This window comes from Miniopterus natalensis, chromosome 8, assembly GCF_054644295.1.
Source record: "Miniopterus natalensis isolate mMinNat1 chromosome 8, mMinNat1.hap1, whole genome shotgun sequence".
NCBI lineage: Eukaryota > Metazoa > Chordata > Mammalia > Chiroptera > Miniopteridae > Miniopterus > Miniopterus natalensis.
In genome coordinates this window covers 5,204,641-5,232,362 of record NC_142088.1, presented here as the reverse complement: position 1 = coordinate 5,232,362, position 27,722 = coordinate 5,204,641, and the positions used below count along the sequence as shown (strand labels likewise).

At 49.2% G+C, this 27,722-nt stretch overlaps 1 protein-coding gene across 1 annotated transcript; it reads right to left on the bottom strand.

Annotated features, from left to right (window-relative positions):
• Positions 1-194: 194 nt before the first annotated feature.
• On the bottom strand, positions 195-27,722 carry SP110 (SP110 nuclear body protein). The gene is made up of 19 exons (XM_087819525.1): positions 27,692-27,722; positions 25,190-25,337; positions 23,197-23,365; positions 21,062-21,328; positions 20,661-20,735; positions 19,356-19,433; positions 17,523-17,591; positions 15,560-15,703; positions 11,728-11,841; positions 11,539-11,559; positions 9,542-9,610; positions 6,759-6,857; positions 6,107-6,249; positions 5,272-5,317; positions 3,057-3,171; positions 2,337-2,445; positions 1,985-2,056; positions 1,302-1,442; positions 195-308 (listed from the first exon to the last, which is right to left on the bottom strand). The coding sequence occupies exons 2-19, from the start codon at positions 25,334-25,336 to the stop codon at positions 195-197; spliced, it is 1,992 nt and encodes a 663-aa protein (XP_087675651.1). The 5' UTR covers position 25,337; positions 27,692-27,722.

Here is a 27,722-nt window from a genome sequence, read left to right as displayed (position 1 = left end):
ACTTTTCAGGTGCAAGGTATAATTTTTTCACTTCAAAAAGAACCACTAAAAGGAGGTGGGGGGGTGATGATGCCACGAGGGGCTTGCGTTTGCATCAAGCTGGTCACACCCCAGGCCCACTGGCCAGCTAAGCATGATCAGGGTCGCGTCCTCTGGATCCCGACGTAGAGGCGCCTCGGTCCTTCCAGGACGGATCAAGGGGGAGCCTGGAAACTGTCCCCAGTGGCTTCATGGAAAATAAGCACCTCTTTGACACCCTTTTCAAATTTGGCCTCTAAATCTAGTCCTGCCTGACCGAAGTCAGAAGCCTGAAAGAGAAAAAAAGCAAAGGCGCAGGTGTCTAAAGACGGAGGACAGGACCATTAAATCAGTCCTGCGTCTTAGGGACCCCTCCCTCCCTCCCTCCCCCAGCTCTCAGGCAGGGTGGGGGTCGGGGTGCTGCTGAAATGGATGAGACTCCGCCTGGCTGTTAACTCGGGCCTGCAGGCGGTCTGCACGGAAGAGCTGACTCTGGTCACTGCGAAGCCCGAGGTTGGTGTCACGTAGGTAAAGTAAAAGCATTTCTTGGCAGCCAGCTCTTTAAAGGAAGGATGACCCTCCTGTTCTCCAAAGCAGAGACTGCCAGGCGTGGGGTGGGGGCTCCCTGGGTCGACACTGCTACCTCCAGCTCCACTTGTGGACACAGTTTGTGGCTTGTGGACATGCCGGCTTGTGGCATGGAGGAGGGAGGGAGGCTGGGTGAAGATAGAATCTTCCTCAGCCAGCTCCCCAAAAATGTCCTTACAAGTGAGAGTAAAAACCAGGAGAAACTCAAGAAACCAAAGCTGAAAATGTCTTGGATTGCAAAAGAGCTCAACTAACTGTCTCTCCCTACAAAGGAAGGTGAAGACAAGAGCTGAGGACAATCTCGGATGATGTTTGAGTCCACTGGTAAATCAAGTGTCACAAGTCCAAGCTCGGGCACCCTGCAAGTTTCATTGGTTTCCTTTTGTTTAAGGAATTACTGTATTTCAGCATTCCTAGGGCATGAGGAACAGTGGAAGCGTGCATTGCCCTTCTCAGTCTGCACAAGGAGGCGGGATAAAGTTGACTGTCTCACTGGGAGCAGCCTGCCAACCAGGCAGTTCACAAGGATGCGTCCCTGGCCTGCGTGTGGCTCTTTTTGACACCCACCCCTGGAATCCTTGTCTTCTGAGCCCTCTTTAGGAAGAGACTGGGTATTGTTCTTGCAAAGTTCTGTCACCCCGGAAATTAGGGGAAAGTAGAAAGGGCGTGAGAAGGAAGCAGGACAGGCCCTTTACCTTGTAAAATGTTTTATGGTTGCGAAAGATCAGGCGCATGTCCCGAACGAACCATGCCACTGTATACACTTTCTCAGCCAGCCTTTCCTTCACCAGGTCCAGCCACATGGCTTCCCTAAAGGGCTCAGCATAATCCCGAATCTAGGGACAAAGCCACCAGAGGGGTGACGTTAGCACAGCCAGCATGACTGGCTGGGTCCAACTTAAACACGAGACCAGTCTTTATTCCCGGGGAAATAATGGTAAGACCACCTGGCATCTACATGCCAGGCTCTGTTCTGAGCCCTGCCACTATAATAACACGTGGTCACAACAACAACCCTATGAGATAGACACTATAATTACTCCCATTTTACAGATGAGGAAACCGAGGGAGGGAGAGAGGTTAAGTAACCTACCCCAGATGTCCCAGCAAAAAGTGGTAGAGCTGGGACTTGAACCCATGGTTGGGCTCCTGAGTTTGAGCCCTTAATTGGTAAGCTCTCCTTAAGAAAGACTCTGCCCCCTAAGGGAAGGTAAAACTAGGACCCAAGGGAGGTGAAGCTGGCACGGTAGGTGGACTTGGTCCCGCTCCAGCTACTGCAGCTAAATGTCCTGCTCCCCGCAGACTCATACTCCAAGTTCCTAGAATGAGTTTTAGGTCAGAGACGGCTGGAAGATGAGAATCATCGAATGTGACTTACGTTACGTGGGGTCTTCGCAAAGAAGGAGCTTTGTGGGTGACAGTAGGCCTTCAAGAGGAGGAACTCACATTTCTGTAAAATGTCAAGAGGGCTTTAAAGGGAAATGCAGCTGGGAGACGCACAGCGGGCCTGTGTCCAGACACGCACCAGGAGCATCCAGATAATTGGCCCTCCAACAGCATCTGGCAAAGGCCCTGAGATGGGCTGAATTCTGTTCCAACTGCATATTTGGGCACTGAATTGCCATTCTCTGAAATGAGACACCCTTAGGTGCCCCTCCTCTGAGCCTGCGACTGTTGACTTCTCGCATGTGAGCAGAAAAGAGAGACCTTGGGGTTTGAATTTGACTCACCAGCTGCTCCTCGGGCCCCATCTGCCTCGCCAGGACCTCAGATTCCCTGAGACACTGCTGACTTCTTGAGGACGCCTTCATCCTGCAGAAGGTGCAACTCCACGGGCTCCTGAGAGGTCGGGCACGAGTGAGCAAGGCAAAGCCCCAGAAACAGCCACTGTTCCTACGGTTGCCACTGTCCTGCTTTCAGGAACGGCCAGTGGGCACAGCCGGGGGATGAGGGGGACGCTCTCCAGTCTCCAAGCCCCCCAGGTGGTATCAGAATGAGTGGTGGGCTCTCCTTTTCCTGTCTCAGCTGCTGGGAGCATGAGGAGCCCTGCCCACCAGGGCTCTGAGTGCCAGAGACTGGGCCTTAACCCCTGGGGACCTGGGGCCCCCATCGGCCCATTGAGAATGTAGCAGAATGAGGGAACCAGGCCGTGTTTCCTGCCTTTTCTGAGTAAGCACCGAACTCAGACAACCGGCATTTCCGGTCCTCACCCCTTGGACAGGAGCCTGTGCAGCAAACCTAGGAGAGGCCATCTCCCTGGGGCAGTGACAGCCTAGGGCCAAGGTGGCCCAGCCGCAGACTCGCAGACACAGGCTGTCACTGACACCAGAGGGAGCATGGGCTGTGCCGGATCGGGCCCACCATGCCCACGGGGCCTGCTCTTCCACTGGGAGCTGGGCCAGAGGCCGAGCTGGGACCAGGGTGTGGTGAGGAGGCTTCGTCTCACTAACCTCTCAGCCTCCGTGAGTGGGATGTGACAGTCCTGGTGAAAGGCTCGCGGACAGGTGTCGCAGCAGAGCAGCTGGCCCCCTCTACAGCACACCTCGCACTTATCCGAGCTTTCCCGCTGGAAGAGGAGACAACGCGGGCACCGCTGGGTCAGCAGGACCCGCTGGGCACTGACACTGCGGGGCCTGGGACACCGCCCTCGCTGTCCCAGAAGGGACTGCAAGAGCATGGAAGTCCTTCCTACACAGCCTGGCCTGAGGACCGGGGCCTCAGCGCGGTCAGGGTGCTGGTTAGAAACACAGGCCTCCTGGGTCAGAGCCTGCATTCTGCCTGGATCCCAGGGGCCTTGTCTGCGAAACGTGAGAAAACACAGCTCTGGGCAACTCCCTCATTTCACAAGCCTGGGAAGATGAAATGCTTGAGTACCTGACTGGCACTCGGGCCATACCTGGGGTCCGAGCTGTTCCTGCCTGCTAGGTGCCATCCCAGGCAAGCATGGGGATGGCCCAGAAGGGTCCCTAATGTTCTGGCTGACAGACGGAAGGACACACACAAAGACAGAGCTGCTGCGAAATGGTCGTTTTGTGGGCTTGAGAACTCAAGGTCTTTCTCATGGCCTTGAAATAGGACCCAGTAAATTCTGCAAGTGATTTAGGTGAGGACTCATTTTCACTGCTGGGTAAAGCTCTGGTTCTGCTCCCGGCCCCCGGACAGACAGCAGGGACTCAACATGGATAAGAGAACACTTTTTCTGCGCTCAGAAGCCACAAAACACCTTTGCAGTATTGGCATCAGGAGTCTTGATGGTACACACGTACAGTTACACACCAGTGGGGCTGGGTCACTGTGGAGCAATAGTGATGTATGGGGTGACAAGTCTCAGGAAAGGCCTGCGTTAGCCCGTTTGAAGTCAGAACTAGACTTCGTTCTCATAACCCAGCGCGGCTCCTGCTAGGTGGGACTGGCAGGTCGGTTCAATGTGCCCCGGCTATCATGTACTGACAGGTGGCATTATGAGTAAGAAGAAGCTATAATGCTGGGGCCATGGATTAATGATCTGGCTTTTAAATATCTTTATTGTGTGTGTGTTTTCTGGTTACAAAAGTAATAAGTGGTCATTTAAAAAATTCCACATGTACATAAATGTATAATATGGAAGGCAAATTTGCCCTATAATCCTTTCCCCAAATAACTAGTTCTTTCAGATTTTTTAAAGTCATAGACCTACATATTCACATAAACAAAACTGGGCTCCTTCTACACATAGTATCTACCCGTATGAGCTTCCAAAAGCTTTCCTGACCTCAAAACCCTTGTGTGGTTTTCCATTGGCGGAAGGATAAATCTTTACTTATGAATCCATGCATTTAAAAAAAAAATTCTGTAGATGTCGTAGGTTATTTTATATACTGATGGACAATTTTAGTCTTCCCTGATATTTTGCTGTTACAAGGAGCATCCCTGTACGCATCAAGGTGTTTCAAATCAGAATGGAAAAGACAGTTTATACAAAAAATGGCACTGGGGGACCACTGTCATACAAACGTCTAAGGGAGCCAGCCAAGGGTCAAGCTGGCCTCCAGGGCAAGATGGGAGTGGCACCGTGGCCTCTCCTGGAGGCTCAGGTCTAATGGGAAGCCCAGGAATGGGACTTGTGTCTGGAGGACGCATCTAAGCAAGTAAAGAAGCTGAGGACAAGCAGCCGGCACAGCCAGTGGGCTGCCATTTCCACCCCGCGCAGGCTCTGCAGACACAAAGCTTAGTTCAAACGCATCCTTCCACGCTGGGGCTCTCGCTAAAGAGCTCGCTGAACTGGGGTGGCTCGGTGTTCAACCAAGGGCCCCAAGCTTGCCCTTTCTGTTCCTGTCTATTTCAACACCGCGTTTACTTTTCAAACCAGGGCACACGATTTCTGAGACCCTGGGTTTGCCACCATCCAAACAGCCAGCCCTTTGTTTACAACACACAGACATCACCAGCTTTTGACCTCATCTTTATTTTAAAGAGTTATTTGCTTCCCTATCTCAAGTCAGCTACGAAAATAACAGCAGCATGTACAGGCACCGAGCGCTAAAGCAGGCAGCGTGGAGAAGGCACAGAGTCTAAGTGTGGTGGTCACTCGGGACTCGGAAGCTCGAAGACTCGAGGGTGAGCCTTTGGGCATGAAAAGTCAGCAACATGGTGACTGAGAATGTGGCAGACATTCACTTGCTATTTACTCTCTCTTGAGACTTATTCTTGGAGGGCAAAACAAAAGTCCTTTCTGAAAGAGAGAAAAGGTCAATGAATTAGGTTATGCTGGGGGCCTTTCTTTGTAATTATCAAAGTTCCCGCTTCCTAGTGAATATTTGTACCTGGACATCCTACTGGGTCTCAAACCCAGGGTGTCTAAAAGAAAAGCGAGCTCCTTCCTCCAGTCAGTTCTTCTGGACTTGATAAAATCATTTTCACCCTGCTACTCAAGCCTAAGGCCTGTCGGTTCTTTTCTCTCAGCCCCTTCCCCACCCACTCCTTTTAGTTTGCACTCCTTCCTCTCTAAATAAAATCTATGGTTTCACCCCAGTGGTAATTTTTGAGCGTAACTTAGAGGCTCTGTGTTGGGATCGCCAGAACCCTAGCGTGTTGCTCACAGGACGGAACAGAGTGCTGGGAAGTGCAGAGGAGACTGACCATGGACAGGATGGCAGGGGTCCAGATGCAACGGGGGCTTGGGGAGGCGTTTGGCGGGTGGAGGACACCGGGAAGCTATGGCTGAGGTCTATGTTTTCATCCGGTTTCCTTCTAGCCCACCCTACCTAATACCACCTGGCGCAGCTTCCTATATCCCCCCTGACCTGAAAACCCTTTGCTTGTACTCCAAGGTCTCCACCGTGAGCACCAACCTGTGTTTGTAACTTTATCTCCCGCATCTTCTTTTCTGCGAAGGCTTACCTCTTTCTCAATCGTGCCGTGGAACCCTAATGGGAAGCTTTTCCCACTTTTGCTATTGACATTTCCCCCATCCTTCGAGGAATTAAACCCGCCACCTATCTGCCCCTGGTCCTTGCAGTACCTCCATCAGCTGTTTTAGGGAGTTTCCTCCGCAACGCACGTTCCGCTTCCAGTCCTTTGACCTTGACCCCTTTCCTTTAACTTCAAATTGTCTTGGCGTGAACCAAGCTCCCTTCTCGTTCTGAATGCACTTCTCCCAGGATCCTGTAGGAGAAAGCCCATTCCAGGATCCATTTCCACCCTCTGAACTCACCCTACACCTCCAACCACCACCACCACCCCACCCCGGATCGGGGTGTTCTACCTTCCTGGGCTCAGGGAGGCTCCCTGGGAGGCAGGACCCATAGCAGGGAGTCTGGGTCCCTCCTCTCTCAGATGGAAGGAAGCCCTAAAACCTGCCTGAGTGGTGAGGGGCTGGGGGAGAATTTGCATTTTATGTGACACCTACACCTTTGTGGCAAGGACATGGTGATCAGTGTCACAGGGTCCATGGTTGGATGACTCCTGTGGGGGAGTGCTATGGCCTGGACACCAGGTGTACCACGACATGGAAAACTTTGAAAATTCCTTCTTAGCAAATACTTTTTTTTCTTTCTTCTGCAGCCTCGCTCTCAGGGTCCATTTCCTGAACAATCACACACCTGGGTGCGTTCCTCCCTCCTAGTGACTCCTTCGTCCAGGGGTCCCAAAGAGCAGAAGATCAAGGAACTCACCTTTCTTCATTTTCTCCGTAAATAAAGTGCCCTTCTCACTACCACAGGTAACAGGGAGTTCAGGAGACTGGAAGTCCACAGTTTCGTCTTTAGGTTTTCCTGAAGGTGGAAGAGCACAGTGCACTACTCAGTCCTCATGCCACCTCCCTCATGAAGCCCCCTTCCCAAGGGCCTGAGCAGCACCCCTCCTTTACCTAGTGCAGGCAGCTCACTGCGCCATGGGGACCTTGTGTCCCCAGTATTTCCAAAACAACCACCCTGTCCCCAAGGGAGGGAGACAGCTTTCTGATGTGTTCCCCCAAATCTTGTGTTTGGCTCAGCCTTCCCCACTCATCTCAGCAAACAGGCCTTCAAGGGCAGAACCCTGAGGGGAGGCCGGCCCGGAGCTCTCCACCCCGGATTAGATCACCATGGGTAAGGGATGGCCAACAGGAGGAGCCTGCTACAAAAGCGAGCAATTGAAGAACAGAGAGAGTTCGTGGAAACGGAAAGCCCCGTGGAGGAAATGAAAAGAAAAGCCTAACAGACAAGGAAGAGCAGAGTGGGCAAAAACCCAGCTAGTGATGGCGAGGGCTAACTCCAGGAATTCTCGCAGAACATGGGAAAAGGGCACTAGGTGAAAATTATATGGAAAGACACAGCCTGGGGAAAGATCTGGGAGCTTTATGATCAGCACACACATTGTAGTGTTCATTTCCGCAGTAATCTGTGAAACAGGGAAGGCAGCCAAGGGTCCCCATTTTATAGATCTGGAGAGAATTCCTGGCGGTCGTCACAGTTCACGAGGGGCAGCCGGCACTGGGATCCGGACGTGCCGTCCCTAGTCTAGTGCTCTTCCCGTGCCATCAGAAGGGCTCCCTGTTATATAAGTGATGCCAGCACAGAGCCACTGCGTTAACTCAGATGGCAGAGCCAGCGGGAGATGACAAGGAGGCACGAGAAGCTGATGCTGGACAGCTGTCAGGTTTGCCTGGATTCTTGCCTACTCTTGTGTTTTCTAAAACGACAGGGGCATTTTTTTTTTTTTTAGTGTAAAAAACAAAGGACTTGACATTTGAACACCTAAGTTGATTTTAGCTCACACAAGTCTTTTCTGTTCTAATCGACTGTGTAAAATGAGCCGAATCGTACAAATAAGAGGGTTAAACGGCAAACTGCACCGCCAAGCGCTCTGACCATTGTAAAGTGATGCGCACACTCGTTGCTGCCAGGGCCTCTGCGTACAGCTGTGTGGCTTGCGCACTGAGCAGGGATTCCACCCCGAGGGGCCGTGATTTGCATCCGAGGCCGACTCCATCTGTACACTTCCTACCACAACCTTCCAGCAGGGGGCACAAAAGGCCACGGCTTGGGCATCAGCTCTGGCGGACGCAGGGGTGAGGAGGGAGCACGGTTTTCTAGTTCATACAGGTGCGGCATGCGGCTAAGTGGAGGCCCTGGTGCTGGCGCTCATTTGGGATGAGGGAGGACCAGCAAGGTTCTGATGACGTGACAGTTATTTAAGCATAAAATGTGCAAGGCAGAGAGGGAACAGAGCGAGACTGACCCATTTACTGACTTCATTTGACTTTCCCACAGTGAACAGGACGTACACAGACCCTTAATTACAGCTGTGATAAGTGCCACAGAGTAAAAATACAGGAAGCCCTACCCCTGCCTGCGGGGCAGGGAATGCTCTGTCCCAGGTGAGGCCTGAAAGTGTGTAGCAAAGAGAGGGATGAGGGAGCTTGTGTGTGTGTGTGTGTGTGTGTGTGTGCGTCTGTGTTGTGTGCGCGTGTGTGTTGGGGGGCACACCAAGCAGGCCCTGAGCGGGAAGGAGGGTGAAGCATTCAGTGTCAAAGGGACCTATGGGCTGAGAATTCAGGCTGGTGGTGACCACGGGGTGTGGATAGGAATTGGATTATGGGAGTGGATTATGTTCTGTGTCTTGGCCAGGTGCTGGGTACACGTGGGCTCTTGCCCTCTGTTAATTCCTCAGGCGGCACACTTACGGTGCCTGCATCTGTCCGTAAGCGCGTTGTACCGTGCCACCCAGCACGTGGCCTGGGACGCTGAGGAGGTCCGGCCACGGAAACTGTGTTGTGTCACAGCTGATTCACAGGCTCTGTACTTTTGCAGACCTGCAACGCACAGGCTCGTAGGCGGTACCAGCCTGAAGGCCCCACCTGCTCTACTTTAATTATAAGTTAATGGGGCAAAAAAGGCCACTGTGGCTCGTGCCAAAGAGGAAGGAGAGAGCGATAAGAGAGAACGCTGAGTAAGTTATAAAAGCAGAAGAAAAGTGAGCGCAGGGAGAGGAGGAGGGCCAGGGGGAGGAGAGGACAGTGACCCCCGGAGGCACAGGTCAGAGGGGCAGAAGTGAGCCCAGACCTGCGCCCTGACCAACTCAGGAAGAGAAAGCTTGTCCCACCCAAAATGGGGACCCTCTCGGGATTCGCTCGGGCGAGTGTTCTCACCAACTCCTAGAATGAAGGAGGCAGGCGTTTGTATTAGAACTCGACCCGTGGGCTTGGTCAGCATCCCTGGTCATCCCTGGGCCCTTAGGGCTCTGTGCAGAATGCCTGCTGGGCAGCCGCGGGCAGCCCGGTGGGAGGCACACCCCACACGCTGGCACTCCCCGGGGATCTCACGAGCAGTGCCAGGTCAGAGTGGGACGAGGGGGGGTGGGGGGTGGACAGTGAGGGAGGGCAAAGCCGAGGCGGGGAGGCGGCCGGAGCTTGGAGCTCGCAGCAGCAGTGGCCCCGGGCCTGAGGGCGGAGCTTCCCTGCCTCTCTCTTACTTACCTTTTGGGGGAACATTTTTCTGACAACTTCTTGTTGAATTTGAAGAGACTTTTTTTCCCCTTTTCTTTTCTAAAAAAATAAATAAACAGTCCATTATAATTGGAAACATACATTTAGATGTTTTGTCAACTACTACTTTGAAGTAATTTTTCCCGTCTTCCAGCTTGGAGAAAGACAGATATAAATTCTTATGAAAGGAAAAGCATAGCATTGACCAAGTAAACATAGCAAGCTCATGCTAAAAGATAGGAAGGGTGAAATATTACAGAAGCCCAAATTCCAAATTATTATATAGAATAATATGTATAATAATGTATATGTATATATTTAATACAAATGCTAGAAGTTCATAAAGGATTAGTCTTATACATATTATGTGGAAAGGGCTTTTTAAGACAGAAGTACAGGGCGTAAAGCAGTGATTCTCAATGCTGGGGGATTTTACAATCCAGGGGCTATTTGCAATGTTGGGGGTTTTTTTTCTTTTTTCTTTCTGTCATGAGTGGGAGGCAGGTGCTACTGGCCTCTGACCGGTGGAGGCCAAGGATGCTGCTAAGCCTCTGGTGACGCACCGCGCAGGCCCCACAACAAAGAATTATCTGGCCCGATATACCAGGAACGCCAACCTTGTAAAGTTCTGGCATAAACCATACTGGAAAAGGTAAACTGATCTGTCTAACTCAAATTTTAAAAAAAGTTTCCACAACCAAAATTTTCTTGAGTGAGAAGATAAAAACAAAACAAAATTACAATATGACAACAAAGGGTTGATTTTGATTAAACAAAGAATGCTATTCTGATACAAAAATGGACACATATAATTCTTAAAAGAAAAAAAGTTTTAATACAACACTTATTAAAAACCAGGTTCTGGTCATTTATGATCCTCCCAGACCTCAGCGGTTTACGTAAAGGTGCCTGCAAACTATAGCCCGAGGTCCAAATTGGCCCAATGCCTGTTTTTGTAAATAAAGTTTTATGGAAACACAACCAGGTCCACTTGTTTATATATTTGTTTCTGGTGGCTTTTGTGCTACAATGACAGTATTGAAGAGCTACAACAGAGACCGTAAGACCGGCAAAGCCTAAACCATCTATTATCTGTCCCTTATAAGAAGAGGTTTGCCAAACTCCAGTTTCGGAAAACACAAGGTAGGTGACGTCCCACAGCACTGACACTAACAGAGCCTGGGACAGAGACGCCTCTGTCTAGAACATCACAGGTCCCGAGGCAGAGAGAATGGCGCCGCGAGGGCTCTTAAAGCTTTGGTTTGGAAACGACCCTCTCACTTCTGCCTGCATTTCTTTGTCTACATCGAGTCACATGGCCGTCCCCCGGTCCACAGGGCCGGGGTATATACCCTTGAGATATTGGCGAGCACTGATGCAATGTCGCAGCGTGTTTAACCGCATGGGCAGTGCAAAGAAATTCAGAGGGAAACTGGTGGCATATCATTCCATGCTTTTAATTTGTCGCACACAGAAAGGTCTCATTATTTCTAGCGTTGATGACGGTACAGGGAAAAGGATACGTGATGTTAATGGGAGCCTAAAGTGGCAATAATGTGGTCATCGCTATGTGCTAATTTTAAATATACAGACTCATCAACCGGTTGACCTCACTTCTAAAAATTAGCCATTGGAAATACTACTGAGAATGTGTCTGCTTTGGGGATTGGTGACACTCTCCTCACTGGGTCAGCTTGAACGGGAGAGGAGCCCCCAGACTTAGTGGAGCAGTGGTAACTCTACTACCAGAAATGTAAACAGCAGACACTGGGAAGTGGTCCTGTGAGTCCAAGGGCACAGCTGAGGTCAGCTGCCCCCCTGGGGACACATTTACTTCTTCCAGCAACCACTGTCAGACCAACAGACCCTTGTTCTGTCTTCATGTCCTTCTAATATTAACTTTTCATGTCCACCTAACCCTGCACCTGCTGCATGAGACACCCTCCCACCCTGAGGCTTCAAATGGCAAATTCTGTCACCAGCCTTACCTTCAGGTCCAGACGTTTGGGTACGTTCAGCCCTTGGCTTTTGAGCACATTCAGCCCTTGGCTTTTGAGCATATTCAGCCCTTGGCTTTTGAGCATATTCAGCCCTTGGCTTTTGAGCACATTCAGCCCTTGGCTTTTGAGCACATTCAGCCCTTGCCTTTCGAGTACATTCAGCCCTTGCCTTTTGGGCACATTTAGCCCTTGCCGCTTGGGCCCTTGTCATCACCCCTGAGTATGTTAAGTTGTCCTTCTTCTGAGCTGCTTGGAGCTTCGTTTGGCTTCTGTTCCCAGATGAGGTGGTTCCTGAGCAAAATAGTGATTTGTGAGTAGTTTTCACTGGGGTCCCCAGTGAAGCTCCTCCTTCCCCTGTTAGTGACCTTCCTTTTCATGCTCCCTGTCTCCACACTGTCAGGAAATTCTGTATCCCTGGACCCTGCTTTTATCTTACTGTTTCTCTATAAATGCTCCTCTCCTTCCTCATAATATACCCCCTGGTTCTCTGTTCCCCTTCGACCTCTCATTTTGTCTGTAATTACAAGTGTATCAGTGAGAATGTAACCTCCATGTCTGTTTTGGTCCCCGATGAGTTCCAAGAACCTAGGACACATGCCTAGCACCCACCCCAACTCAATTCATCTTTGTTGAATGAATATACAAGGGCAGCATATTTCTGCAAGTACTAGAACTATGTCTTTTTCATCCTTATATACCTCCATGTCCCTAATTATTAAGTCAACAAGTCTCAGGGGGGAGGGCAGATGCTGGCTAGCACCAAGAAGTCACGGCTCATTTGAGACCATTTTGGAGATATTGCTCATCCTGAAACACAGAATTTGTTGAAAACGAAGGGGATTTTTAAGTTCCAAAAATTGTCTTCAGGTACCAAGCAGAAAAGTTTGGAGGTCTGAATGTAAAGTTTTCATAGAAGTCACCGGTCACAGAAAACTCAGCGTTTGACAAAAAGTAAGTTTCCTCCAGCCTAGGGAGGCACCGAGGCTGGGAGCTGGGAGAAGAGACAAGGGTTGGAGGGGGGCAGGCAAGAAGGCCCGAGTCCCGTCAACCCCAAGACTCAGGGGTGTTGGAAGCAAGCAGAAGAATGGGGTGTGTCCAAAGCAGGGGAGCTCGTGTGATGTTGTGTGTTCGGGGGCTGAGATGAGGTCCCCTCAGAGGGCTCCCAGGCCCCCATAAGGTAGGGAATCCAAGAGACTCCTCGCGCACGAGCCACCTTGAGCTACAGAGAAAAGGGAAGGAGAAAGGAGGGGGGAGAGGGTGCGGGGGGGGTACAGGGTGATGAAGACAATAGAGCGACCCGAGGGGCCAGAAAACCTCCACGAATTCCTATTTCCTGTGTGGCAGCGCTGCCACTGTCCTGGTAGGTGCGGGATGAGTGGGCATGAGGCGCTGCAGGTGGCGAGCGATGCTCCGTGGCAGCAAGTGGGCCCCGGCCTGGCGTCGGGAGTCAGTCCCGCTGCGAACCCACATTTGCTCCGTCTGTTCTTCCCGGCTCCGAACGGGCGCCAGGCACAGTCCTAACCTCAGAGCTGCCTGGTGCCTCTGCCACCTCTGCCCCATTGCTCCCCAAGGGCAGGAGAAGCCTTTGGAATCAACAGGGCCTCTGGGTTCTCCTTGGACGGGGTGGCCTAGGGGACAGGGATGGGACTGGCCATGTCCCAGGGACACCGGGTGGCCATGCGGCTGGAAACGAGGCCAGGCTTGTCATCTAAGCGAGGATCCTCATGAAGAGCAAGGGAGTGATGATTTCACTCTTCCCGCTTACCTTTCTGGAGCCTTCCTTTCTGTCTTAAGTTTGAAGTTGGCCTGCTAGGTTTTTTTCTCCCTTTTCCTAAAACAGAACAAAAAAATCTCTTATGGATATAAATATTGATCTACAAACTCCAGATGTCAATACTTTATAAATCAACTTATTTCTGTCTTCCCATCACTTTGGGGAAGCAGAAAACCATGGGACCTGTGTGAAAAAAGTACTCCATTTTACCTGGAAATGAAAAAGGTTGAATAAAGAAGTAACAAAGATATAAATCACTAACATTTAAGTTAAGCCATGTCAACAACATCAGTTGCTCAAGCCCAGTTTTATTATTACGTTTGTGTTTATGATGAGACGTTCTCTTCATGGTTTTCCCAGAAAAGTCATGTGAGAAACATGGAGATTGGGACCCTAGGAAAAAACTTGACCCATGGCTTCGGCACTTCCAATAAAGTACCAAGAATATGCTTGGGGCATGAATTCTCAGCAGTGGGGATGTTGCCTAAAAATTGATTCGTGGGGGGAAAATCTTACTCTTTTTACTTATAAGGCACAAATAAACATACACAGTTCCTAAATCAATATATAATACCTTTGTGATATTAAAATATCATGAGGGGTATTCTTCATTAGAAAAAAACAAACATGTGTGGGCTCCTAGAGCAGTGATGGTGAAGAAGCGGCTGAGGAACTCTGGCTTAGAGTAAAACAGTTCTGAACCTGGGCTCCAGAGACCACACTCTGATTGCAATCCCTCATCTGTACCTTGTGTGATTCTTGGTGGTATGACAGGTGGGCCCTGGGGACTCTTTGCTTCATCCACTTCCGAAGTGTCATCACTGACCTCTGAAAAATAAAAAATAAAAAGATATCCCGTTCAGATCCCAGTAGCCGCACCCTAGGAAGTTTCATGGGGACTCTCCCAGAGATCCAGGAAGGACCTTGCACCTTCTGGAGCTGAAGGCTGGAGGTGAGGTCTTGCTAGAGCCTCCATGGGGCCTTCCTGTGCATACACCACAGGGTCTCTCCCACTCGGGCGGCAGAGCAGGGCCAGGCTCCTCTACTAACGGGGACGTCCAGCGGGAGAGCAGTTGTCTGAACCCCTCAACCAGAGGCTCGAAGTGAGGTCCTGAACCTCTGGGGGGTCTTGGAAACCCTTTCAGGAGATTTTTGAAGTCAAAACTGTTTTCATAATGAGGTGTACTTTGCCTTTATCACTATGTAAATCTTTGTACACAGGGAGCAAGAGCCCTGGCTGGGAGAGCTGCTGGTGCCTTAGTACAAATCAAAGCACTGTATCAGTGGGTGGGAAAGGGGGACATCTGTAATACTTTCAACAATAAAGATAAATTTTAAAAAAAAGCACTGTCCCCAAAGCCTAGGAGCAGTTATTGTTATCCTCACTGCCACATGCTGTAAAACAAGAAGCCAGATTTATTTAAGAATGTTCTTGATAAGCCAGTAAAAACTATTAATTTTATTAAATGTCTACCCTTGAGTACACATCCTTTTTAATAGTCTTTGTGAAAAATTGGAGAGTATACATAAAGCCATTCACTGCACCTCGAATTTCCATGAGTCTCAAGAAAAATACTTGTGTGACTGTTTGAGATGCGACTCACTGTAAAATTCAGTGACTAATGTTTTTCAAATGTTCATGATATTAATAAACCTTGCATAAAAAGATTCATTCAACATGCAAGATAGCATTATGCAGTTTATTGCAACAGAGAATGAAAAATTCATGGATATGGCCCGGCTGGGCGTAGCTTAGCGGTTGGGCATAGACCTAGGATCCAGGAGATCACCAATCGATTCCATCAGGGCACATGCCCCGGCTGTGGGCTCGATCAATGACTCTCTCATCATTGATGTTTCTCTCCCTCTCCTTTCCTCTCTCTGAAATCAATAAAGATATATTTTTTTAAAAAGTTCATGGATGTGGTTTCAGATTCTACATTACAGCTAGCCTTTAAGAACCTCTCCCTTGCTGAGTTTTGGTGAGTTTGAGAGCTGCTGCCCTAGGTCCCAGCTGGGGTCCGCTGTACCCTGTGATCACAGCTGTTTAACAAAAACTCCTCAGATGTGACAGGTATTTGTGTCCTCTCTGTTTCTCTTGTCACACCTCATCAGCTTTCCCTGCACTGCTCTCTCCTCATATTAACTTCTCAGGTCCACCTAACCCTGTGCCCGCTGCACAAGAGCCCCTCCCATCCTGAGCCTTCAAATGGCAGATTCTGTCACCAGCCTTACCCTCATGTTTAGACATTTGGGCACATTTGGTTCTTGCCTTTTGGGTCCCTGTCACCAACACTAAGTTCCTGCTTGAGTTGTCCTGAGTCGCCTGATATGCCATTTGGCGCTTCTTTTGGACTATGTTTCCAAAGGAAGTGGTTCCTGAGCCAAATAGTGATTTGTGAGTAGTTTCCATTGGGGTCCCCAGTGGACCACCTCCTCGCCCTCTTAATGATCTTCCTTCTCATGCCTCCAGCCCCCAAACTTTGAGATCTCTGTACCCTTGTGCCTTACTTTTCTCCTGCTATTTCTCTGTAATTACACATTTTTTCTTGTGTGCACCTTACTCTCCCCGCGGCCCCCAATTCACCATCTGGTCTCATTCTTTGTTCAACCTATTGAAATCAACCAGAGAAATTTGGAGGCATCCCAGAGCCTTCTAAAGTTACCTCTCCGGGTTCCCCAGGACCCATGTGTGGAACGGGAGAGATGGGGGTGGGCGGAGGGGTGTCTGTGTGCAGGGAGAGTCTGCTTCATTGTTGAAAGAACAGATCACAATTTTCTCTGGCTGTCGACTTAGAAGCTGATCCCAGTAGGATGACCATGGCCCAGTGGAGAAAACATATCTCTATGATATCTCTATGGAAGCCAGGGGGAATGCACATGTGGCACAGCCAGGTCCCCTCCTGGCAGATGGACACATGAATATATATATATATATATATATATATATATATATATATATATAGACATCCAAGTGCCACTTATTTATATAGGAGGCAGGAGTGGCTAAAAGTTGGAGAGGAGGTACCCAGACCCGCAGGGAGTTGAGTCATGGCAGTTAATGAGTATTGATCCAAAAGACATTGGGGCCACCTAAAAGAGCCTAATAGTTGCCTTTAACTGGCAAGTTTCATGCTTTTCCCCTGTCTAAAAGGAGAGTGTGAGAAATGAGGACTGTTACAGAAAATAAAGAATACCACTTTTTTTGCATATAAGAGTGTGGTATGTATATTTTCAGCATGACTATCTGTGTTCCTTATTTCTCAAAAGTTTGTATCACTTTTCAGGTGTTTTCAATATTTTTAATGAGTGACTGATTGAACGTAGAATAATGTGTCTCTTAGGAACATCACTGTAAAATTTTTCATCTAAATACAAGAGGAAGAAAGACAAATTTGGAAGGGCCTGGCATTTCCTACTCCTTTTGGTAGCTTGGCGGAGGGAAGTCTAAGCAGGTCAGTTACCCAAACAGAACAGGCTGACCCCAGCCCCGGTGGCTCCCCTTTTCTAACAAGGCCACTCTGACCGGGGATCGTGCACTGTAGCATAGTCACACAGACATTCCTGGCCCCAGTCCTGGTCCTATAAACCTTTGGAGCACTATGGGAGTGGATGCCTCCGTACTGGGATGCTGGCCACAGGGCATGCAGACCACTCACGCCTGCTCTAGAGCAGGGGTAACAAGGAGGATTGTGTGGGCTCTGCTGCTCTGCTGTGAGATTCCCTCCGAACTGGCCTTGCACTGGCCCCCTTCTCTCCATCTCCACTGCTCAATTTGAACCCAGGACACTGTCAACTCTCATGGCACCTACTCTCCAAATGGTTGCCCTGTTTCCATTCTTTTCTATTTCCAATTCATTCTTTACCTTTAACTGGCAAGTTTCATGTTTTCCCCTGTCACAAAAGGAGAGTTTCAGAGAAATGAGAACTGTTACAGAAATAAAGAACACCACCTTTTTTGCATGTAAGAGTGTGGTATGTATATTTTCAGCACGACTATCTGTGTTCTTTATTTCTTGAAATAAAGAACACAGCACCAAAATCGGTCTCAAGTTTAAAATCAGATCGTGTCATTCACCGCTTAGATCGCTTCAATGGCTCCCCGCTGCACTTAGAATACAGTTCACCTTCCGCACCTTGACCCACAAGCGTGAGCCGCCTGCCGCCTCCAGCCTCCGGCCTCCTACTGTCATCTTACCTCTTGAAAACCTTTTTTTCTTCTGTCTCTTTTTTTCAGTTGACCAGGCACTTATTTTTCTTTTCTTTCCTTAAAAGAAAGAATACAGATCATCTTTTATAACCACACACATAAATCTGACAAGCTTCTGTGTCAACAACGCTCAAACCACAGTGGCTAGGAGGTGACCTTAGGTGATGCTGCTTCTCGGAGTAATGGGGGAAAGGGAAAGGAAATTCTAAAGTGGCCACGGAGGGAGAGACATGAAGAAAAGGAGACTAGGTAACGGATTTCTAGAAGCTTCATTCTGAAATGGAGGGGAACTACGGAGGCAGGTGAAGGGAGATGGGGGTTAAGAGAAAGTTCCTTTGTGAGCTGGGATAGGCTTGGGCGTTGGCTGGATGCAGACCCTTGTGGGAAGCCGATGCTGAACCCTACTGTCAGGCGAGCTGGAAGGACTGCCCTGGAGAGAAGGAGGGAGCCAGGGAGGAGGGGACATTGGTAGCCTGAAGTTTGGGGATTCCTGTCTGAGGCCTTTCTATGAAGTAGGAGGAAAACTGATCTCTTGAGAAAAAAAAGGAGCATTGAGAGGGTCAGAAGTTTGACAAAAAGAGCTCAAGGTCTGAAAGGATCATCATAGGAAGTGGGATGGACACATGGTGTGGGGGGATCGTTTAGGTGAAATCGTGACAACACAGTGGGTGCAGTCTGCCCTGCTGTGTGCCTCTCCCCAGCAGAGCCTGCTTTTAGAGGCAGTGTGCAGAAAGCAACAATGGACTCCTCCAAGGCCTTCCAGAGAGTTCTAGGAAAAGGTAGAGTCAAGGCAGGTTGGGTATTGGCAATAGGCTACTGAAATGATGGCTCTTGGGCTCTAAGCTGGTATGAAGGGGCATGAGGAAAGGCAGATGACGGACTGGAAAAGGGAGAGGCCAGCAGACTGGTCATCCTCATGAGGTTGAAGGGCAGCTACAGAGGGAACACACTACAGGAAGAAATCAGGGAAGGATATTTTTGAATTAATTTTTTAAGATTGTGCTGAGGAGGGAAATCAGAGGTTGAACGATTGTTGTAGAAGGAGGAGACTTCAAGGATTTGGTGTCGAGAAAAGAATTATTTAATCATTGGGAAGTTGAGCCAGGTTTGAGTGATGAAGGGCCTGTGAATTGTCTTTGGGTGTGGAAGGCCAAGAATGGTGGAGGAAAAGTGATTGGAAACTAGCAGATGAAAGACTGGAGAGGTCAGGGTGCTGGATGGGCCTGTTATTCACGTGCACCTTGAAGGTGTCCAAGATGATCACAGGGCTTGAAACAGAAAAACTCCAAGTCACCATTGTGTTCTGCTGGGGAGTGGAGAGAGAGTCACGGAGTGACACTGATGAAGGAGTGAATATTTCACTTGAATGGTTAAGCCTCAGAAAAGGGGATGGGGGAGCAAGGGGCTGGCTGGGGACAGCGGGGAGCAGGCATGAACATCCAGCCTGCCTTTCACGCTGAGGTGAGCAGCAGCAGAGAATATGTAGCTACATCTTAAGGGACAGCAGCGTGCTCTTGGGAAACCACCTTTCAGTTAAAGGAGGTACAACTAACCCTCCAAGCTGCGGCGGATGTAGGAGAGCTTGGCAATCTCAGAACAGGCGATTTCAAGGGGTGTCTATCTGCGTGACCCTAAATGCCTTCTGCTTTTCCTATGATTTCGTGAAGGGCTTAAAGGAAGGAGCTGCAGAAATGACTTGAACTGAGCATCATGACTACAACCACAGGGTGAGTGCTCACGACAAAATCCGATCAGAACAGGACGGAGCTCCAGAGCTCCGCAGGCCCCTCCCGACGTCTGCAGGAGGGAGGCCATCCTTACCTTTCCTGACGGGGGCTGGGCTGGCTGCCTCCTGGGGCTCCTCTGGCTCCTTTGGCTCAGGAGAATCATTTCTTATCACTGACAAGGGAAGCAATTCGTTTCAGAGGTCAGATGGGCTCAAGAGAAAGTGCTGAGGGAGCTTAATGCGAGAACAAAAGGAAGGAGGGCATGTGTGGCCACAGGGTTCCCTGGTTCTGCCTTGATTCGATCAACATCGTGGTTACTGTGACCTGCGTGAGTATCACAGAACCAGGGAGCAGCTGCCAGCAGAGGGCTCAGTTTGGCCCATGTGGACGGACTCCCCTTAGTCAATGGCAGACAAGTACAGGGAGGGGCCCTCAGTAGCCCTCACTTGGGGAATGCGCCTGAGAGCAGTGGAAGTGGTGGCCTTGAATTCTGAAGGTCACAGTGAAGGCAAATGTTTGCCATATGAAAAGTGCATGTTATTGCTTAGACGTCTGTGAATGGATATTTTAAACCTGTTCTACCTGTGACTGTTTCACCTTGAGAAACAGGGAAAGAGGCTAAGTGCCTTATACATTTCAGCTGAAGAAAGCAGGCGCCAGCTGGCACTTGCTAGCACTTGTTAACAGCAAATAAACACAAAGTTCTTAGTTTCTGCTGCACTAGGAGAGACAGAGGGATCAAAGCCATCACAGAGGCCTGTCTCAGGAAAGGCTGTCACCTTTTCATTTTCACAAGGCTGTGACATCCGGCTCAAATTCCGGTCTGTTTAGGAACAGGGAACTGGGGCAGGTGGCAAACAGTCACTAAACCCTTTAAACAATTTGCTACATTTCAAAAATTTTTAATATCAATTTTAAAAATCCAAACCTATAGAAATTTGGAGGGTTGACAGTGACAGTTCCCCACAGTCAGGGTGGGGGCTGAGAAGGAGGATCATCCATGTCCAGGGCACCGATTCAGTGTTAGGGCCACACAGTGACTTCGCTCTGCATTTTGATGGAGCAGTTTTGAGCTCTACCTTAATGAAGTAGCCCCAGAGAGTCACCGAGTCCCACAACCCCGCCCTGGCTCAGTCCTTCCCTCTTCCCTCGCTTTCCCCCCACAGTGCGCTTGAGCGTCAGTTGGGCGGGCCTGTTGGACATCACAGCATCGGACTGGCTGTGGCCGAGTCCCTGACAAGCGGTCCTGCGCCAGGTAGGGCCACTGGTTCCCCTCTTTTTCTTGGTCATACCCAGTTCTTTCTCTTGGGGTTCCTGCCACCAGCCTCCCTGTCTGCAGGTGTGTGTCCGCCCTTCACAGCTACCTTGAGCTAACCTAAGCCAGCCCCAAGTACATTACCTTGCGCAGCGGCAGGGGGAGTGTCGGGCTCCTGCAGTGCGTCTTCTTCGTCATTTATGTGGGCTGTGAAGTTGGTCATTGAGGAGAGGAAGAAAAATCATTACAAGTTACAGGGACAGGATGTGGGGGAGAAGAGTGAAGGGAAAAAAGGCCTGGCGCAGATGGAGTATGAAGGTCCAAGGGCAGAGGGTTGGGCTGTTGCAGGGGTGGAAGCAGGTGCTCTGGGCCCTATTCCCACCCAGGCCCCTCACAGTGTCCATAATCCTTCTAGAAAGGGCTGAGGATGGGAGGTGGGTGTATGGAAGGGGCAGATGAACACCAAGATGGGACCCTGGGGTTCTAGACGTGGCCATAGGCACCCAGGCCAGCGATGCACAGGTGTCAGAGCATCTGTTTCTCACCTGGAGTGGTCCTTCCTTTCTGGACGACCCTGGGAGGAGACTTGGCAGGGCTGGCAGGGCTGGGTGGCTTGTGCAGGACCGTAGCACTGTACTGAGGGGTTGCTCTGGGCTGACTGACACTGGGCACAGCCGTGGAGCATCTCCGTGGGAGGCTCTGGGGGGCTGGCAGCGGCAGCCGGTTCTGGGGAAGGCTTCTTTCTGCGGGGTTGGCTGGGACTTCAAAGAGGTTCACTGTGGCTCTGCTCCATCCTTGGCAGGCAGTGATGACTGGGGATGGTAAAGGAGCACATCAGCACCCTAGAGAACTCGGAGTTACATGGGGCAGGGATTTCTTTCCACGCGCCTTCCGCCAGGCTGGGGCATGGAGTTATTCACTGTCCCCGAGGTGTGGGGAGTCAATCTGTCATCACGGTCCATCTGTGGCCACTTTCTAATTTATGAATTTGATCTGGGCGCTCAGCGCCAGAATAACTGTATCTCGCCTCTGATCTAACATGAAAGTGGTTTCACACATAAAGTTGAGTTTCACTTTGTCCCCAGGGATTTACTTTTTTTTTTAGCTTTTCCTTAATTTTGGTTTCAGAATTTAGACAATTATGAACAACAATGCTTTAATTGAAATAGATGTCCCTGTTTTAACAAATAAACATATCACACTTCCCTGTAGCAAATAAGATAAAATATAACTTTCTTTTCATAGTGTTTCCCCAGACTCAGCTTCTGTGCCTCCTCGCCTTGCACCCTGTGACCTGGCCACACTCAGCTTCCTTCCCACCCCTGACACCCCAGGCCCTCGGCTTCCCCCAGGCTGTCCCCTGCTTAGCCAGTGGTGGCTTTCTCTTAGGCTTCTTCTCCAGCGTTGCTTCAGGAGTAAAGTTGTTTCAACCAGTGAAGAGAAACAGGCAAGGTGAGATTTTGGAGAGGGGCCCAGAAAAAAAATCACCAGATTTGTTGACCTGGAAGGATGTTTGAGCTCAGCCGGGTCAGGGGACACATCAGTGTGTGGCCCCTCTGGCTGTCAGGCTTGTCTGGCACGGCCTCTGAGAACACACTTCTCCCAGCCCTGCCCCGATGCTGCCAGGCGCAGGAGCCCCCATGCAGCTGTACCTGCCTGGAGGGTGACTCTTCTCCTTTTTGCCCCTTTAGCTCAAGGATTCGGTTCTCCTGGGGGAGGAGCCTCTGGATGGAAAAGTGTCAGAGAGCAGAGCAAGGGCCACCGGCGGTGGTGCTTGGCTGCTGTCTCCCCGCCCTTCTCAGATAAGTGAACCTTGTGTTTCTGCTCAAACCCAAAATGGCTTTATCATCTGCTCCTCTTACTTCTTTTTTCCGAGCTCTATCATTGCAATTTTTACTACTCCTTTATTTATTCAGTTCTTTCCCCCCTAAGTGTGTTTCATGCTCCACGTCTTTCTCATAGTCTCTTTCTGTCTCTGTGTCCCCAATTCCCCTCCCCCTCTTCCCTCCTCCAGCCTCCCAGGTCTCCTCTTTAGAGAAGCGATTAACATCCCAGGCCCTGGTATTAGGAGATCCAAGTAGGACTTCTGGCTCTGCTCTTAACAGACAGATAACTTTGGGAAAGTGATTTTGAGCATTAATTTCCTTATGTGTCACATGGGATAATTACGATGTCACAGGATTGTTTTAAATGTGATATGAGATAATCATATGAAGTGCCTAGGATATTGCCTGGCACATACCAATCACTCAAAAGAAAAACCCCCTCGCAAAAAAAGATATTATTACTTATCCCTACCCATTACTCTCCCTTTCTGGCTCTCCCTGTCCTTCCATCAGTAAGGGTGTCTGGAACATTGCATTTCCGTCACATTATGCATTCCCTAGAGACTGCCCAGGGTGCTAAACTGTACAATTTCCCCCCAAATTCAGAGAACAGGTCAGACAGAAACATTCGTGACTTGGAAAGTCATCTTAGAGAGCCAGGGCCACAGGCGACCCTTGCTGCCTCGCCGGTGAGAGGCCACGGCCCACGCCTCCCTCCCTGCCAGAGAGAAAGCGGGCAATTCCAGTGCCCCCCCCACGGGCTGGAGAGCAATGCAAACTTTCAGCGCAGCACCTTCCCTCACACCCCAGGCTCTGTACTCTGCAGCCCCGCAGGAATCCAGGAGGCCTCATACCGTTCATGAAGCTTCTGTGCACTGCCCTCAGGTCGGGGTATTCGCGCAGGTTGATTGGGCTGAACAACATCTCCAGAAACGTCACATTAAACGGCTCCTCCAGTTTGGTGAGAATGTTGTACGCCACTCTGGACACGGGGACCATATTTCTACAGGCTTCCACAGACTCCTTAAGAAACGAAACGAGGGTTATTGTACATGATTATAAAGGGAAATGAAGGTTTAGTATACATTTGCGGACTTCTAAGGTGTAAGAAAGCTACTTTGCTCTTTTAAGAAGAAATTTAATGTAAAATGTACAGCCTAACTCTCTAATGTGGAGAAATCACAGTTTCACGTGTTTACTTTGGGAACATCACATATATTTTGATAGTTAGTTATAGGAATAAATTATTTAGCCTTTTTAAAAATAAGTCTGTTTTGTGAACCTTATTTTAGGTCCATTTGAGGGAAGAGAGAAATTTTAAGGAAGGAAAGTGGAGTCAAAGGCTGTTTTGGTGTCATTAATTCTCTAAGGCTCTGGGCAGGACACTTCAGCAGTTGACCCAATGGTCGGTCCCTAGTGGCAATTCTGTTGATTTTTGTTAGCCTGTTTTCTCTCTTTCTCTCTTGGACTTGAGATGGCCTGATGGGTTTCAGCCATGAGGAAACGACCCACAGAACTCTTCTTGATGAGAGGATGGCTAAAATGACAAACACGGCAGGAGACAATTGATTGTAAAATGCTTATGGAGCACCTACTGGGCTAGTCCTTGGGCACAAAGCAATGGAGGAGATCCACATGGTGCTATCTTTACTGGGGGAAGGGCACTGTCAGGCAAAGAAGATGGGCATTAAGTAATAAACACAAATTAAAGAAGTACCCAATTGCGATTGAGAGAAGTTTTACTAAGGGAAATCATAGGTTTCTAGGAGAGGGAATAATAAGGAGGTCTTAATTAGATTAGTAGGTCAAGGACGCCTCTCCCTCCTAGCTGGGCTATGATCTGGAGAGGGCTTGGAGCCATCCAGGCCAAGACTGGGGGAGACAGTTCTGCCACTGCGAACACTTCCCTAGGCTCAGGAAATGCTTTCAATGCCCCAAATTATATGAAAAAGAGCGCCGTTTTTATACACATGGTCATATCTCCCATTGCTTGCCTTTCTTCACATTAGAATGGACTATGGGTAACATGCTCTTGGGAATTAGAATGGTGCCATTAGTGGGATAAACAGTGTCCCCTCCCTCTGAAGATATGTCCACTTGAAACCTGTGAACATGGTCTTATTTGGAAAAAAAAGGCCTTTGCTGATATAATTAAGTTAAGGATCTTGAAATGAGATCATTTTGGATGAGGGTGGGCCCTAAATCACAATGACCAGTGTCCTTAGAAGAGACAGAAAGGGAGAAGGCACCAAACAAGTCAGGTGCGGTAGAGATGGAGCAGCGATGAGATGTTTCTGTAAGTCACAGGAACCAAGCTTTGCTGGTGCTACCAGAAGAAAGGCAGGGAACATTCTCCCTCAGGATCTCTAGGAAAAATCAACCCTGCCAACACTTTAATTTTGGACTTCTGGCCTCCAGAACTGTGACAGAATACATTAAAAAATTTTTATTTATTTATTTATTGATCTTTTTTTGAGAGGAAGAGAGAGAGGGAAGAGAGAGACAAAGGGAGTGAGGGAGAGAGAGAAACATCAACTTGTTGTTCCACTTATGTATCTACTGGTTGATTCTTGTATTTGTATGTGCCCTGACTGGTGTTCGAACCCACAACTTTGGTGTATGGGGATGATGCTCTAACCAACTGAACTACTCATCCAGAGCCATATTTTTCTTTTAAGTCACCTGGTTTGAGGTCACCCTATCACACCCTCTTTCCCTGACAATCAACATTTGGGTCCAGGCCTTCTAAACCCTAGAAGCCCTGAGGGGGTTGTGGTTTTAGACCTCAATAATTGGGCATTCTTGGTGAGGACTGGGCCGCCATGGGCGAGTGTCAACGTGACTCACCATGTACATTCTCTCGGAGATGAAGGATTTGTCTCGGAGGCCTTCGAAGAAGGGAAATGGCTTGAATATGGCATAGGAGATCGCCAGCTTCTGAAGGATGAAGTGCTGCCGAAGAGTCTCTAGGAGGTCTCGGGTGATGGTGTACATCCTATGGAAGCGGCACAAGACAAAAAGAGAAGCAAAGATGTTGTGGAGCTTGGAAAGCTGCCTTCTGTATGCCGTGGGCATTGTGATCCCTAAGGTACCCCTGAGCAGTCTGCAAAGCAACGTCTGCCTCAAAGACTCATGGGTATAGGGAGCAATGACAACCCCCAGCAACAATGGAGGTAAAAGTGATGGGCAACGTGACCCCGAAAGCCCAAAGGGGCTGCTGCTTAAACATCATATTTTTAATATGAAAAATAGCGAATATTAATTGAGTGCTTCCAGTGTACCAGACCTTGCTCTAAGGGTTTCCCATGCAGTGACTTATTTGATCTTCACAAAACCCTTGTAAGATGGTCACTATGATCCCACCTATTTTTATCATCAAGGACAGGGGGACAGAGAGAGGTTTAGTCACCGCCCTAAGCTGTGCGACCGGAAGCAGTCCAGGTGGACAGATCCCGACTTTCTGGTTCCTGGCTCACAGTCATAAGATGTCCTGCACCGCGCACACGAGCAGTGCTCACTAGCATGCTCATGCAGGAGGGACGGCCCAAACAGGCAGAGATGGACGCTGACCGTGCTTAGAAACTTCAAGAAGCTGCCCACAACCTTCAACACACAAACAGGCAAAACACGAATAAAAGCACCAAGAATATAAGTGACACGATTAGCAAAGGTGATTTAACTGATCTATACATCAATCTCATACCTCAGAACAGACGTGTGCCTTTTCTCATGCCACATTTATGAAATTCACCATTTATAGGTCAAGAGAAAATATTAGTAAGTTTAATAGGCAGCAAATTTACAGATGACATTCATGACAAACTGTCAGGAAGAGGGAGGCATTAACAAAATATTCACTCACCTAGAGATATTCAACAAACAAACAAACACAGATTCTATTTTTCCAACTTTGTGTCCAAGAGAAAATGGAAGAGTAATTAATGCCCCTTTCCAGGGATTTAATCCCAGTGGCAGACTGAGCACCCCTGTCTCCTTCCTTATTCTCAAATCCTTTAAGTTTGACAGAAAAAAATATTATAAAAAAAGAAAAATCCAGAACAGTACTAGAAAACAAGGAAAAATGCCATCGGGGGTCTATAATTGTGAAGAAGTCCTGGAGGATGGAGAACAGGTGGGAGAGAAATCTACCATCCGCCACATGCACGCGGGAAGGACTTGCAAAGAGCACAGAGCCAGAGACAGTCAGGGTGGACACATGCTGGGAGGCGGAGGGGTCCTGGGGGTGCGTCTGTGATGACCTCGTGACATACGGAACAGAACACCCCGTTTCCTCATTCTTAAAAAAAATTTTTTTTTCAATTACAGTTGAAATTCCTTATTATATATTAGTTTCCGGTGCACAGCACAGTGGTTAGACACTTCTATACCTTATGGAGCGATCCCCCCGCCAGACAGACGTTCCTCATTCCTGTCTGTAATGATGCCCAGGGATGAAGCACAGAGAGGTTAAAAACCTGCCCCAGGTATCCGGTGGCGAAGGAGAGCGCACCTGCCCCAAGCGGCGCCTGATACACATTTCATATACGAGTGCCCGGATTTTTATTATGTAAAGAAGTCTTAAAAATGAACAAGTCAAAGACAAACATCCACACAGAAAAAAAGCAAAAGACATAAGCAGGCAATTAGGTCCAGCGTGTAATAAATATAATAAAAAACATGGTAACTCACTAGGAGTTGGAACAGTGCAAATGAAGACAACTTAATAACACGTTGGCCTGTCAGGTGGACCGGACAGAAAATAAGAGCAACCCACGCAGACTCTCCCGGTGGAAATGTAAACATTCCCAATGCCCCGAAGGGCAGCTTAGCAACCACGTCAAATGTCCTCAAATTCGTGCTCCCTTGAGTCCCGGATAGATGCCACCTCTAGGGATTTATTTGAGGGGAATAATTATGAATATGCTTCAAGAAAAAATAGAGAAAGTTTACAATACACTACAGGAAGTGAAATGCACTCTCATTTTCTCTCTTCCACCAGCTTCCCAGCTCCCTGGAGCCTCTGCACAGTGGATGATGAATGAGCTGCCCTGGGGGCAGGGGGCAGGGTCACAGGACCTGGGCCTGGAGGGTGGAGAGGGAAGCTTGTCCCACCCGCAACACCAGGCTGGATTTGGGGGGAAGGCGAGCTGCGCGTGCTCTGCCCTCTGCGCCTGTCCCTGCCCGGCAGCCTCCTGTTAAATCTTCCACACCCCATTTCTTTGGGAAGCAGTGTAATGGGGCGAGCCCCGCGGTGTAAGCAGAGGATTTCCTCCCTGCAGCCGCCAGGAAATAAGCCACGAAAGCCCAGTCGCCAAAAATCCCAACGAAGCAGCCGAGTCGAAAACCCACCTGGATGCTGAGCTTCCCTCCTGCTCCTTCC

What these genes read in the sequence shown, in the direction of transcription:
- SP110 (XM_087819525.1), bottom strand. Translation starts at nt 25,336, where the DNA reads ATGTACACCATCACCCGAGACCTCCTAGAGACTCTTCGGCAGCACTTC. An exon ending in TACGGAGAAAATGAAGAAAG is followed by an intron (nt 6,250 to 6,758) that starts GTGAGTTCCTTG and finishes TTTCTCCTACAG; the next exon opens with GATCCTGGGAGAAGTGCATT. An exon ending in TTGCGAAGACCCCACGTAAC is followed by an intron (nt 1,443 to 1,984) that starts GTAAGTCACATT and finishes CTTTGTCCCTAG; the next exon opens with ATTCGGGATTATGCTGAGCC.